At 45.6% G+C, this 15,615-nt stretch overlaps 1 protein-coding gene across 1 annotated transcript in view; it reads right to left on the bottom strand.

Annotated features, from left to right (window-relative positions):
• Window positions 1–4,002: 4,002 nt before the first annotated feature.
• EIF2D (eukaryotic translation initiation factor 2D) overlaps window positions 4,003–15,615 on the bottom strand; it is a 32,618-nt gene continuing 21,005 nt past the window's right edge. Inside the window, exons 10-15 of the mRNA XM_069944591.1 lie at window positions 14,885–15,037; window positions 13,673–13,762; window positions 11,321–11,416; window positions 10,087–10,207; window positions 6,123–6,297; window positions 4,003–4,089 (exon numbers count right to left, since the gene is read on the bottom strand). Of these exons, the coding sequence (XP_069800692.1) occupies window positions 4,019–4,089; window positions 6,123–6,297; window positions 10,087–10,207; window positions 11,321–11,416; window positions 13,673–13,762; window positions 14,885–15,037 (706 nt within the window). The 3' untranslated portion in view covers window positions 4,003–4,018. The remainder of the gene's footprint in view (window positions 4,090–6,122; window positions 6,298–10,086; window positions 10,208–11,320; window positions 11,417–13,672; window positions 13,763–14,884; window positions 15,038–15,615) is intronic.

Raw genomic sequence — 15,615 nt, 5'->3', positions numbered from 1 at the left:
TCATTCCGCAGTCACATTATACACCATCATTCCGCAGATTATACGCCATCATTCCGCAGTCGCATTATACGCCATCATTCCGCAGATTATACGCCATCATTCCGCAGTCGCATTATACGCCATCATTCCGCAGTCACATTATACGCCATCATTCCGCAGTCACATTATACGCCATCATTCCGCAGTCACATTATACGCCATCATTCCGCAGTCACATTATACGCCATCATTCCGCAGTCACATTATACGCCATCATTCCGCAGTCACATTATACGCCATCATTCCGCAGTCACATTATACGCCATCATTCCGCAGTCACATTATACGCCATCATTCCGCAGTCGCATTATACGCCATCATTCCGCAGTCGCATTATACGCCATCATTCCGCAGTCTCATTATACGCCATCATTCCGCAGTCGCATTATACGCCATCATTCCGCAGTCGCATTATACGCCATCATTCCGCAGTCGCATTATACGCCATCATTCCGCAGATTATACGCCATCATTCCGCAGTCGCATTATACGCCATCATTCCGCAGTCGCATTATACGCCATCATTCCGCAGTCGCATTATACGCCATCATTCCGCAGATTATACGCCATCATTCCGCAGTCGCATTATACGCCATCATTCCGCAGTCGCATTATACGCCATCATTCCGCAGATTATACGCCATCATTCCGCAGTCGCATTATACGCCGCCATCATTCCGCAGTCGCATTATACGCCATCATTCCGCAGTCACATTATACGCCATCATTCCGCAGTCACATTATACGCCATCATTCCGCAGTCACATTATACGCCATCATTCCGCAGTCACATTATACGCCATCATTCCGCAGTCACATTATACGCCATCATTCCGCAGTCACATTATACGCCATCATTCCGCAGTCACATTATACGCCATCATTCCGCAGTCACATTATACGCCATCATTCCGCAGTCACATTATACGCCATCATTCCGCAGATTATACACCATCATTCCGCAGTCGCATTATACGCCATCATTCCGCAGTCACATTATACACCATCATTCCGCAGTCACATTATACGCCATCATTCCGCAGATTATACGCCATCATTCCGCAGTCGCATTATACGCCATCATTCCGCAGATTATACGCCATCATTCCGCAGTCGCATTATACGCCATCATTCCGCAGTCACATTATACGCCATCATTCCGCAGTCACATTATACGCCATCATTCCGCAGTCACATTATACGCCATCATTCCGCAGTCACATTATACGCCATCATTCCGCAGTCACATTATACGCCATCATTCCGCAGTCACATTATACGCCATCATTCCGCAGTCACATTATACGCCATCATTCCGCAGATTATACACCATCATTCCGCAGTCGCATTATACGCCATCATTCCGCAGTCACATTATACACCATCATTCCGCAGTCACATTATACACCATCATTCCGCAGATTATACGCCATCATTCCGCAGTCGCATTATACGCCATCATTCCGCAGATTATACGCCATCATTCCGCAGTCGCATTATACGCCATCATTCCGCAGTCACATTATACGCCATCATTCCGCAGTCACATTATACGCCATCATTCCGCAGTCACATTATACGCCATCATTCCGCAGTCACATTATACGCCATCATTCCGCAGTCACATTATACGCCATCATTCCGCAGTCACATTATACGCCATCATTCCGCAGTCACATTATACGCCATCATTCCGCAGTCACATTATACGCCATCATTCCGCAGTCGCATTATACGCCATCATTCCGCAGTCGCATTATACGCCATCATTCCGCAGTCACATTATACGCCATCATTCCGCAGATTATACGCCATCATTCCGCAGTCGCATTATACGCCATCATTCCGCAGTCGCATTATACGCCATCATTCCGCAGTCGCATTATACGCCATCATTCCGCAGATTATACGCCATCATTCCGCAGTCGCATTATACGCCATCATTCCGCAGTCGCATTATACGCCATCATTCCGCAGATTATACGCCATCATTCCGCAGTGCATTATACGCCATCATTCCGCAGTCGCATTATACGCCATCATTCCGCAGATTATACGCCATCATTCCGCAGTCGCATTATACGCCATCATTCCGCAGTCGCATTATACGCCATCATTCCGCAGATTATACGCCATCATTCCGCAGTCGCATTATACGCCATCATTCCGCAGTCGCATTATACGCCATCATTCCGCAGATTATACGCCATCATTCCGCAGTCGCATTATACGCCGCCATCATTCCGCAGTCACATTATAAACCATCATTCCGCAGTCACATTATACGCCATCATTCTGCAGATTATACGCCATCATTCTGCAGTCACAATATACACCATCATTCCGCAGTCACATTATACGCCATCATTCCGCAGTCACATTATACGCCATCATTCCGCAGTCACATTATACGCCATCATTCTGCAGTCACATTATACGCCATCATTCCGCAGTCGCATTATACGCCATCATTCTGCAGTCACATTATACGCCATCATTCTGCAGATTATACGCCATCATTCCGCAGTCACATTATACGCCATCATTCTGCAGATTATACGCCATCATTCCGCAGTCACATTATACGCCATCATTCTGCAGATTATACGCCATCATTCCGCAGTCACATTATACGCCATCATTCCGCAGTCACATTATACGCCATCATTCCGCAGTCACATTATACGCCATCATTCCGCAGTCACATTATACGCCATCATTCCGCAGTCGCATTATACGCCATCATTCCGCAGTCGCATTATACGCCATCATTCCGCAGTCGCATTATACGCCATCATTCCGCAGTCACATTATACGCCATCATTCCGCAGTCACATTATACGCCATCATTCCGCAGTCACATTATACGCCATCATTCCGCAGTCACATTATACGCCATCATTCCGCAGATTATACGCCATCATTCCGCAGTCACATTATACGCCATCATTCCGCAGTCACATTATACGCCATCATTCCGCAGTCACATTATACGCCATCATTCTGCAGTCACATTATACGCCATCATTCCGCAGTCACATTATACGCCATCATTCTGCAGTCACATTATACGCCATCATTCCGCAGTCGCATTATACGCCATCATTCCGCAGTCACATTATACGCCATCATTCCACAGTCACATTATACGCCATCATTCCGCAGTCGCATTATACGCCATCATTCCGCAGTCGCATTATACGCCATCATTCCGCAGTCGCATTATACGCCATCATTCCGCAGTCGCATTATACGCCATCATTCCGCAGTCGCATTATACGCCATCATTCCGCAGTCACATTATACGCCATCATTCCGCAGTCACATTATACGCCATCATTCTGCAGATTATACGCCATCATTCTGCAGATTATACGCCATCATTCCGCAGTCACATTATACGCCATCATTCTGCAGTCACATTATACGCCATCATTCCGCAGTCACATTATACGCCATCATTCTGCAGTCACATTATACGCCATCATTCCGCAGTCGCATTATACGCCATCATTCCGCAGTCACATTATACGCCATCATTCTGCAGTCACATTATACGCCATCATTCCGCAGTCACATTATACGCCATCATTCTGCAGTCGCATTATACGCCATCATTCCGCAGTCGCATTATACGCCATCATTCCGCAGTCACATTATACGCCATCATTCTGCAGTCGCATTATACGCCATCATTCCGCAGTCGCATTATACGCCATCATTCCGCAGTCGCATTATACGCCATCATTCCGCAGTCGCATTATACGCCACCATTCTGCAGTCACATTATACGCCACCATTCTGCAGTCACAGGTTACAGTACGGAGAATATTCTACTATTGCCGCAGAAGAGCTGGGTTCCTACTTGCCGCCTATACTTACTGCTGGAAGTTTATCTACTACCACTTCATTCTAATGACATTTGTCCCCATGTGATCCTGAACAGACCGAAGAACCAAAAGCAACAAATGGATTCATTTTATTTCTTCTTGCCGGACTTGGCTGACAGCTCTAACCCATTCACATACTTCCGAGGAATCTTGAAATGTTCTAAAAAGGAAAGATAAGGGATCTGTGAGTACACGGCCGGCATAGGAAGGTCAGCATCTCAAAGATGGAGGCGCTTTACAAGTATGTATATTTTATTGATGTGACCGGAAGTTGCCGATGTCCTTGCAGCCCTTGCTTAAACTCTATACATTACCTATCCATGCTGCAGGGCTCCTCTTGCGCTCTGCTTCTTCCCGATCCCGTGCGCTCTAGCTTCAGATCAGCCGGTCTCATCTGACAGGCCGCTAAGACAATCACTGGCCGCGGCGGTCCCGCCCTGTGAATGGCTGAGCGGCCTGTCAGCAGAGAAGCAGAGCGTAAGAGGAGCCCTGCAGCATGGATAGGTAATGTATAGAGTTTGGACATTGTCAGCCGCGCACTGCTATTACACGTAGCGATGTGCGGTTGGCGCCCAAAATTTATAGGTCCAAACCTATATCATTGGTCAGCCCTTAGCTGGCCATTGTTATCCTCAGCAGCAGCTCACTTCTTAGAGCCGGGGCTTTGTGCTGTGACAACCTTCTCGCCCAGTCCACGTCCACACCTCAATCCCACTGAGAATCTGTGACAAGACCTATAAATTGCTCTTCCCAGACTCTCTCCGTTCTATGTGACTGAGCCGGAGCTATTCTGCACAGAAGAACGGCCAACAATTTGGCAAATACCTGCAGCTGTAAGAGCAGTAAAAGGTGGTACTGACCGACATTAGAAACCATGTATCATGGAGGTGTCAGTCAATCCTATCAAATCCTAATAAAATATATTCAAGTTAAATCTATTCAAGGGAGTGTAACATAAAACTAGGGAAAAATCAAGGGGTGTGAATACTTTTTCAAGACGTGTGTATATATATATATATATATATATATTGCAAGACCCTATGTAAAACAATGCGCAGCAGTGCCAGCCTGTTCAGTGCAGTACACTTTCGCCAGCACTATGCCATGGCATAGCAGAGATGAGTAGGTGCCAGTAAGTAGACTGACATGGCTCTCCGTGTGTGTATACTGGGAGTGGTGGGGGGAGGAGCCGTTACAGGGTCCGCCCCCCGGGGCAGGTATGATTTCTGAGATGCCCCACACTGATAGTATGTCATGACCCCGCTACCTGTCTTTGCTGGCCATGGATTCACAGCATGAAACTGCTGAGGGGTCCCCTATAATGTAACAAGCCCCTGACGGTATTTAAAGATCTTCATAAAGTATAGGTATGCTTTAAATAGTTTATTTTAACCTATGAAGATCAGATTAAAGGGGTACTCCAGCAATTTACTTATTTATAAAAATAACTCTCCAGTCTTCCAGTACTTATCAGCTGCTGTATGTCCTGCAGGAAATGGTGTATTCTTTCCAGTGTGGGGAGCAGGAGAGGGTTTCTATGGGGATTTCCTGACATGGACAGAGGTGGCAGCAGAGAGCACTGTGTGACAATGGAAAGAATACACCACTTCCTGCAGGACATACAGCAGCTGATAAATACTGGAAGACTGGAGATTTTTAAATAAAAGTAATTTGCAAATCTATATAACTTTCTGACACCAGTTGATTTGACAGGAAAAAATAAATTGCCGAAGTACCCCATTAAACCCACACTGGTCCCCTCTTACTACTATAGTCTACTATTGACAATGTTCGTAAACAATAAATATATTAAGGGTGCGTTCACACCTACCGCATCCGCAGCTTATTTTTCCACGGAAATCCGCAGGTCTGGTAGTGCAGATTTCAACCTGCGAGAAATCCGCATATGTGTGCGTTTTGCGTTTTTTCTGCAGCAAGTTTATCGCAACTGAAATGTCAGTTTAAAATGTCTCTCATTCTAAACAGACATTTCAGTTGCGATAAACTTGCTGCAGAAAAACCGCAAAACGCACACATATGCGGATTTCTCGCAGGTTGAAATCTGCACTACCAGACCTGCGTATTTCCGCGGAAAAATAAGCTGCGGATGCGGTAGGTGTGAACGCACCCTAAAGATGGTTTTCCTTACACTACAAATAATTCGTACAATCACTGACCGGTCATTGTACTCACCCAGCAGCAGCTTCCCGACGTGTGATGACTGGTTACCCTGAATCTGCACTTGGACCCTGTCCTTTGCCCCCGGCAGGGCTGTGCAGGTGGCGCTGGCCTGAACCTTTTGTTGTAACAAGCTGGCAAATGAGGAGGGGTCTATGGCGTACAATTCCAGGTTCTTTATCATAGTTACCTGCATGAAATTGGTAAATATTAGCTTCTATGGTAAAATGAGTGACAACAAGAACAACTAGTAATGTCTACGTATAGGCAAAACGACAATATCAGCTATGGGGACCTGCGAAAAGTATCACTTATCTTAACCTCTTAAGGACATATGACGTACCGGTACGTCATATGTCCTCACTTGCACTTCAAAGCGGGGCCGCGCGGCGGCCCCGCTTTAAAGTGCCGCGATCCCGGGTGCCGCGAGTAGCCCGGGACCGCCGCTATTAGCGGGCACGGTCTGATCGCCGTGCCCGCTAATTAGCTAATCGGAGGCAGCTGTCAAAGTTGACAGCTGCCTCCGATTACCGGAGGCAACGTTTCCCTGGTGTCTAGTGGGGGAGATCGCTCCTCCGGGACCTTGTCCCGGAGGAGCGATCGCCGTTACTGATGCCGGCCGGGGACGCGTCCAAGATGGCGCCGTCCTCGGCTCGGCACTCGTTCGTTTTCGGCTGCAGCAGCCGAAAGCAAACGAGTGCCGATCTCATGGATCTCTGCAGCATATCTATGCTGCAGAGATCTCAATGAGAGATCCAAGTGTATATACTAGAAGTCCCCCAGGGGGGCTTCTAGTATATGTGTAAAAAAAAAAAAAACGTGTTGTTAATAGTAAAAAGCCCCCTCCCCTAATAAAAGTCTGAATCACCCCCCTTTTCCCAGGTTTTAAATAAAAGTAAACAAATAAATAAATAAATAAACATGTTTGCTATCGCCGCGTGCGTAATCGCCCGAACTATTAATTAATCACATTCCTGATCTCGTACGGTTAACGGCGTCAGCGCAAAAAAATCCCAAAGTGCAAAAGTGCGCATTTTTGGTCGCATCAAATCCAGAAAAAATGTAATATAAAGCGATCAAAAAGTCGTATATGGGCAATCAAGGTACCGATAGAAAGATCACATCATGGCGCAAAAAATGACACCTCGCACAGCCCCATAGACCAAAGGATAAAAGTGCTATAAGCCTGGGAATGGAGCGATTTTAAGGCACGTATATTGGTTAACAACGGTTTGAATTTTTTACAGGCCATCAGATACAATATAAGTTATACATGTTATATATCGTTTTAATCGTAACAACTTGAGGAACATGCATAACAAGTCAGTTTTACCACAGGGTGAATGGCGTAAAAACACATTTCCCCCAAATAAAAGAAATGCGTTTTTTTTCAATTTCACCACACTTTGAATTTTTTTCTGGTTTCGCAGTGTACTTTATGCAAAAATTCAGCCTGTAATTGCAAAGTACAATTAGTGAAGCAAAAAATAAGGGGTCATGTGGGTTTCTAGATGGAAAAATGCAAGTGCTATGACCTTTTAAACACAAGGAGGAAAAACCGAAAACGTAAAAACGAAAATGGGCCATGTCCTTAAAGGGTTAAAGGGGAAGTTCAACAAATTTTTTATCTTTTAAATCAATTAGTATCAGAAAGTGCCAGAGATTTACTTCTATTTAACAATCTCCAGTCTTCCAGTACTTATCAGCTGCTGTATGTCCTGCAGGAAGTGGTGTAGTCTGACAGTGCTCTCTGCTGCCACCTCTGTCCATGTCAGGAACTTTACAGAGCAGGAGAGGTTTTCTATGGGGATTTGCTGCTGCTCTGGACAGTTAATGACATGGACAGAGGTGGCAGCAGAGAGCACTGTGTCAGACTGGAAAGAATACACCACTTCCTGCAGGACATACAGCAGCTGATAAGTACTGGAATACTGGATATTTTTTAAATAGAAGTAAATTACAAATCTGTATAACTTTCCAGTTGATTTTCGCTGGAGTATCCTTTTTAAATAGGTCTTGGGATAGGTATGGGTTCCAGGCACCTATGACATATCCCGTGGTTCCCCTGTTGGTTTCTTGTCACTTGGCCAGAGAGGAGTGTGGTAACATTCTGTAAGGACCCAACTAATGTGAATGGGACCTGGGCATAGGAATCCTTACTACTGATCACCCTGATGGGACCCCCCACTCTGCTATATACTTATTGTCATGTGACCCTCGTAACAATCAAGGATTGTCCAAAGCTGAGAACCCCTTTAACATGTTCCATCAACGGAATATTTTCATCACAAACTAGAACAAGCACATAGCGATACCTGGTAAACGGGGTTAATGAGGAGGATACTCCAGTATTGGCTCCATTTCCAGACACTTCCATGTTGTGTGCATTACATCATCGATTACACAAGGGATTCGGAGATACACACACATACATGCACACCCACACATAGATATATACTGTATATACAAACATACTGTATATACATATATAGTGGAACCTTCGTTTAAGAGCATTTTGCAAGAAGAGCTCAGAGGTTTTGACTTGGTGTAAGAGCATTGCTTTGGTGTAAGAGCTCCCTGTACTGGGTGGGAGGGGAGTGGGGGAGGGGCATGGTCTGCATAGCGGGGTCTACAGCCCTGTACTCTGACCCAGGAAGTCTCCCTCACCTTCCAAATCATAGCAGATCCACTTCAGGCTGGGGCCTACATCAGGGGACAGGACTGTGGAGGTAATCTCTCCATAGCTGTAACCCCTCTCTCCCCGTACAGGAGCGCTGCATGTATGTGCCCACATCTGCCCTGCTCATTCCTTCATGCTTCCTGCAGTCTCTGTCCGCCCTTGTGTTTCCCATCCTCTTCATTACTGTACAGTAACTTATAATATCACATATTCTGCTGTTTCTGAATGTTTGTTTCATCTGTTTTACATGTTATTCAGAATAATAAATCATTATTTTTGGGGTGTGGAACCAATTGTCTGCATATTAGTGATTTCTTATGGAAAATTTGCTCTGGTTTAAGAGTGGATTTGGACTACAAGCACCATCCCAGAACGAATTATGCTCGTAATCCAAGACACCACTGTATATACACATAATATAAATATATACAGTGGTGCCTTGGATTACGAGCATAATTCGTTCCGGGACCGTGCTTGTAATCCAAATCCACTCTTATACCAAAGCAAATTTTCCCATAAGAAATCATTGAAATGTAGACAATTGGTTCCACACCCCAAAAATCATTTTATAATCATTATAGCAGCAGTGTGTATAGCTGAGTGTGAGTGCAAGCACATTATAGCAGCAGTGTGTATAGCTGAGTGTGAGTGCAAGCACATTATAGCAGCAGTGTGTATAGCTGAGTGTGAGTGCAAGCACATTATAGCAGCAGTGTGTATAGCTGAGTGTAAGTGCAGGCACATTATAGCAGCAGTGTGTATAGCTGAGTGTAAGTGCAGGCACATTATAGCAGCAGTGTGTATAGCTGAGTGTGAGTGCAAGCACATTATAGCAGGAATGGAGAGGATGGGAAACACAAGGACTGATAGAGACTGCAGGGAGCATGAAGGAATGAGCAGGACAGATGTGGGTACAGTATAGCAGCACTCTCTGTCCGGGGAGAGAGGTGTTAAAGCTATAAAGAGATTACCCCCACAGTCCTGTCCCCTGATGCAAGCCCCAGCCTGAAGTGGATCTGCTATAAATTGGAAGGTGAGAGAGACTTCCTGGGTCAGAGTACAGGGCTGCAGGCCCCTCCCCCACTCACGCTCCCACCCAATACCAGGAGCTCTTAAACCAAAGCAATGCTCTTAAACCAAGTCACAATTTTGAAAAACTGTAAGCTCTTCTTGCAAAACGCTCTTAAACCAAGTTACTCTTAAACCAAGGTACCACTGTATAGATATATATATATTATACACACACACACACACACACACACAGGTCTGCATTATTAGCAAAGTTACACTAAAAATGACCTTTTTGTTTGAAGCCCTTTGTGCCACGTTGATGTCAATGGGTTCAATGTTCCCTTTCCGAATAACAGGAGGGCGCCCCGGGAAGGTCACCTGATGGGAATGCTGCATCCTTTCTATACATCTGCAGAAAAGTCACAGACAAGACAGATCAGATTGTTACCTTTGGCTTCATTGCTATAAAATGTTAAAGGGAATCAATCACCTGCCTGAGGGAGTGTGACCCACCCCAGTACCTTATAGCCGGAAGACTCCAGCGGGTGGAAATGTTAACAAAATCCATGTTTAAAGGGGTAGTTCATCCAAGAAAAAATTCTTTCAAATCGACTAGTGCCAGAAAGTTATATAGTTCTGTAATTTATTTCTATAAAGAAATCTCCAGTTTTCCAGTACTTATCAGCTGCTTTATGTCCTGCAGGAAGGGTATGCATTCTCTCTATGTCAGGAACTGTCCATGGAGTAGTAGCAAATCCCCATAGAAAACCTATCCTGCTCTCCAGACTGAAAAATAATACACCATTTCCTGCAGGACACACAGCAGCTGAGAAGTACTGGAAGAGTTTTTAATAGAGCTAAATTACAAATCTCTGGCATCAGTTGATTTGAAAGATCGGTTGATCGTTGCCTTATATTACACGGAACGATTATCGGCCGTAACAGCCGATAATCGTTGTGGGTCATTAGTCTCCGCTCTGATCTCCCTCTTCCCCCTCACTAGACGGCTCATGTAACCAGTGTCCCTGGCAGGCTGTCTCTGCACTCTGTGATGCCGTGTGGGTTAATCTGAGGTCGTTTCTGGTGACCTCACAGCATCAAAGAATGCAGAAACAGTCGGCTAGGGACACGGTTTACGTAAGCTGTCTCAGAATCGCTTTATTTCATTGGTGGACAGTGTCACCTGGGCGGGGCTTCACAGCAGCTAGGCTGGCTCTCCTGGCTGGGGAGAGGGGGCCAAACTGTCAAGAAGCTCCGCCCAGGTGACACTGTCCACCAATGAAAATAAGTGGTTTTACAGCAGAAAGAAGACACAGACAAGTGCTATACAGGTATCTATCATATGTGCAGCATCTAAGCCTGTGGATGGTGCAGAGAACTGCGCGGGGGGGGGGGGGGGGGGGGGGGGGGGGGGGGCGCATATCGCTTTAAAAGACAACAAGGACAGGACTCCACTCCTTCTCTATGGGGCTCCTGACCCACCAACCAGCATCAGGTGACCGGATGTGTGTCTGCTTTATACCTGGTGACAAGGTCGTCCCATTTGAGACAGGTGACGTCGTTCTGCTCACATTTATCCAGCAGGCAGTCGCAGATTATCGGGTTCACTGTGACAAAGCTGCAGGGGGGGGGGGGGGGGGATATAAACAATGGAAACGTCTTAAAAATAACAATGTGTCAGATTTCTATTGTTAAACAGAATTCTCAGGCGCCTGCTATAATAGCGTCCTAAGACGGTACAGATGGGGTACAGCTCTGGGCCCACATTGTGAAGAAGATAGTCAGTGCAGGTAACAGCTTAGCAGGTGTCAGGATTGTTAAAGGGGTATTCCGCGCAAACAATACTTTTGATATGTTGCTGGCCATGGTGAGACTAACAATTCCTTCCATACTTGTTATTATCTATTCAGTCTCCTTCACCCAGTTCTCAGCTGCTGCTTTCTGCTAAAGACACAAAAATCTTTGTGTGAGCTGTTCTCTCCATCTCCCCCTCCCCACCCCCCCCCTTCCTTCGGAGACGGCTGATGTAAACAAGTCCCTGGCAGTCTGGATCTGCAACATTGTAGCTTCTTTGTAATGCTGGTAGGATAAATCACAGTGAGTTCATCAGCAACTTGACCTTAAATTAACCCCCCCAGCATTACAAAGAAGCTACAGTGTTGCAGATAAAGCCTTCCAGGGACTTGTTTACACCAGCTGTCTGAGAAGGGAGGGGAGGAGAGGGAGACTGAGAGAAAAGCCCACACACAAATTTGTGTCTTCAGCAGAAAGCAGCAGCTCAAAACTGGGGAAAGGGGACTGAATAAGTATGAAAGATTGTTATGGTGCGTTTACAGACAGATTTATCTGACAGATCTTGGAAGCCAAAACCAGGAACAGACTATAAACAGGGATCAGGTTATAAAGGAAACACTGAGATTTCTCCTCTTTTCTAATCCATTCCCTGGTTTGGCTTAAAAAATCTGTCAGATAAATCTGTCTGTGTAAATGCAGCATTAGTCTGACAATGGGAAGCAACATATGAAAAGTTATGTTTAAGTGGAATACCTCTTTAAGCCTGAACTGATGGCGGTGGCTAAGTGCCATACTTTGCTATCTCCAGCAGTCCCAGAGGGGGCAGTAGTGTGCACACTCAGGATCTATGTGGTTCTCTGTGGTTGGACCCCCTGCAATCACACATCCATCACATAGGGGCCACAGTTCAGCCCCTGTGAGTCCTCATTCTCCAAGTGCCCCATGGACTGTTCCATCAGGACAGTCATTAGAATGGCCGGCAGGAGCATCAGGACAGTCATTAGAATGGCCGGCAGTGTTACTCCTGCAAGTCCAGGCAGACATATGACTAATGTAATAGGGCCCTTACTTACAATGCAATCTTTGGCCGTCCATAACCGCAAACAAGTGCGGATCAGCAAGACCTTTGCAGTGCCTTTAGAAGCCATGACAATTGATCGGCCAGGACACACAAACGATCGCTGTATTGCTCGTACAGCCATTCATTTCAATTGTTATTGGCCGCACATCCCATGTTTACACAGGAAGATGTGCGCCCCCTAGAGATATATATTTTAACACCTGCACAAAAGTTGCTATCAGCCGAGGATCTGGCGGTTTCCCTGTCCTGAGCTGATCGCTATAACATGGGCTGATTATCGGCCAAACAAGCATTTCTAGCAACATTCCTGCCCATGTAAAAGTGGGAGGCCTTAAAGGGGAACTCCGGTGAAATGTATTATTTTTTCAAATCAACTGCTACCAGAAAATTATATAGATTTGCAAATTACATCAATTTAAAAATCTCCAGTCTTCCAGTACATATCAGCTTCTGTATATCCTGCAGAAAGTGGTGTATTCTTTTCAGTCTGACACAGTGCTCTCTGCTGCCACCTCTGTCCATGTCAGGAACTGTCCAGAGCAGCAGCAAATCCCCATAGAAAACCTCTCCTGCTCTGGACAGTTCCTGACATGGAAAGAGGCCACCTGTGTCAGACAGGAGAAAATACACCACTTTCTGCAGGGCATGCAGCAGCTGATAAGAACTGCAAGACTAGAGATTTTTAAATAGAAGTAATTTACATATCAATATAACTTTGATACCAGTTGATTTGAAAAAAATAACCCTATAAGTGACATTTTCCCACCAATAACAGTAATGATTTTTTACGTTTGCACAATGTGGATCAACAAAAAGTTTATTTTGGTATTCCCTCGATTATCACTACAATTATTATGATCACAAAGGTGATCAAGTGATCAAAAGGTCAGAAAGCTTCCCAGTGTGAAGCTGGCTGACAAATGGCCATAAACCAGACGTGTGACCTCTTACACAACCCTCAGGCTCTGTACTGGGAACCAGCAGGTAACAGACGCTCACTTTTTGTTGTCGGGGTGGACGAGTTCATTTGTCTTAACGTAAGCGATGATGACACTTCTGACGTCGCTCTGAGTTAGGAGGTCACCTTTCCTGCAAAACAGCAAAGACAGAAAGAAAGAGAGTGACATACTGCAATAACAGGGACAAGGCAGCGCTTCCAGATATTAGTGGGGCTGGCCGCCCTCTTACACCACCTGTATGATTACAGCATGGGGTATACACCAAGGGGACGTTCACACGTCAAATATATGGTCCGTGCACCGGACCTCAGAACTCCCGCCATCATCATACATTATAACGCTGGGAGCTCGGATACAGGGAACGTGTCACCCTGGGACAGTGGGCTGACCCCCCGGATAGAACCCCCCCCTGCTCTCCCCCCTTAGGAGACAAATCTTCCATGCCTCTGTCTCACATTGTGTGTTTGCTGAGCACAGGCTGATGAGGGGGCAGGGTGTGATGTCACAGGAGGCTTGGCTGGATCCCCCAATCCCCTGAGTGATCCACCATCTCTGACCGGTGCAGCACTAATTTTACCGCTTGTGATAAGTGGGGGACTGTGATGATCAGCTGAGGGAAAGCATTGCATTCTGGGAACTGCTCAACCAGGAAGAACAGAAACACAATACAGAACAAAAAAAAACCCAAATAAATAGATTTTTGGTAGTTTTAAAAACTGGGATAGACAAGTAATGCGTTATGCTTCTGCAGAAGTTGCAAAATTTTTAACCTCTATCTGGAGTGCCCCTCTAAGCGTCCCGACACAGCTTTATGACCTTGGAGTTTAAAGCTCTGTTAGCTCAGTAGCGGCACCTTCCTTCCTCTACCACTCCTCCCCTACCCCCTCTCTTCCTTTTTCCCTTCTGCTCGGGTTTCGGCCTTTTTGGATCTGTTCCGTATCTGCATTTTATGATATCACTTGCTGTAACTATTTCATTCGTTCTGTAGTTACGTCTACCACACCTTACCCTGACAATTGTTTCTTTGCCTGCGTCTTATCTGCCATTTGTTATTGTTATAGTTGAAAAATGTTAATAAAATTGAGACTTAAAAAAAAAAAAAGGAAAAAGAAATGGATAATAAAAGCAGGAGGACATGCTTGCTTTAATCCAACCAGATGAAGGAAAGTAATGCTGGGATATACGTTTTCTCTGCACTTTTAGACCTGGTAGAACTAAGAACCTAAGACGTGTTACCGATCCCGTCCCTTACCTGTGACCCGATTCCTGGAACAATGGCAACATCTTAGCAGAAATCCCATAGAGAGAGATGATGTCAGGAGGCTGGTACACCTGCTCCGCTCCACCAGCCACGTCCTCGGATGAAGCAGATGGCTCGGAAACTGGGGCAACAAAAGATCTGATCCTGACAAGAAAAAGGGAAAAACATTCGGATTAGAGTACTTTTAAAGTGTATCTGTCATGTCATAAGTTATTGTTCACTGAAAGCCTCACTGCCGAGACCCGCTGTGATCAGAAGATGTAGGAGGGGAGAGAGCACAGTGGCATCCACTCTCCACCTGTATCTCCAGAACTGCTAATTCCAACAAAGACGCTCTCAGCAGCACAGGCTCTGCTCCACCAATCTGAGAGGGCAATCTATCAGCCGGGTACATGACGGCGGCTGTCCGGTATCGTTCAGGCAGTGATATGGGGGCACGAGGATAGGTAAGTATGCTGGCTTTATGATGTTCCCAACTCCCTGCCTGTATTTTAATTCTCCTTAAAGGAGAAGTCCGGTGAAAAATTTTATTTAAGTATTGTATTGCCCCCCCAAAAGTTATACAAATCACCAATATACACTTATTACGGGAAATGCTTATAAAGTGCTTTTTTTCCTGCACTTAATACTGCATCAAGGCTTCACTTCCTGGATAACATGGTGATGTCACTTCCTGGATAACATGGTGATGTCACGACCCGACTCCCAGAGCGGTGTGGGCT

Source organism: Dendropsophus ebraccatus, chromosome 11, assembly GCF_027789765.1.
Source record: "Dendropsophus ebraccatus isolate aDenEbr1 chromosome 11, aDenEbr1.pat, whole genome shotgun sequence".
Taxonomy (NCBI): domain Eukaryota; kingdom Metazoa; phylum Chordata; class Amphibia; order Anura; family Hylidae; genus Dendropsophus; species Dendropsophus ebraccatus.
The sequence above is the reverse complement of the archived record's forward strand: the minus strand, read 5'-3'. Positions and strand labels throughout refer to the sequence as shown.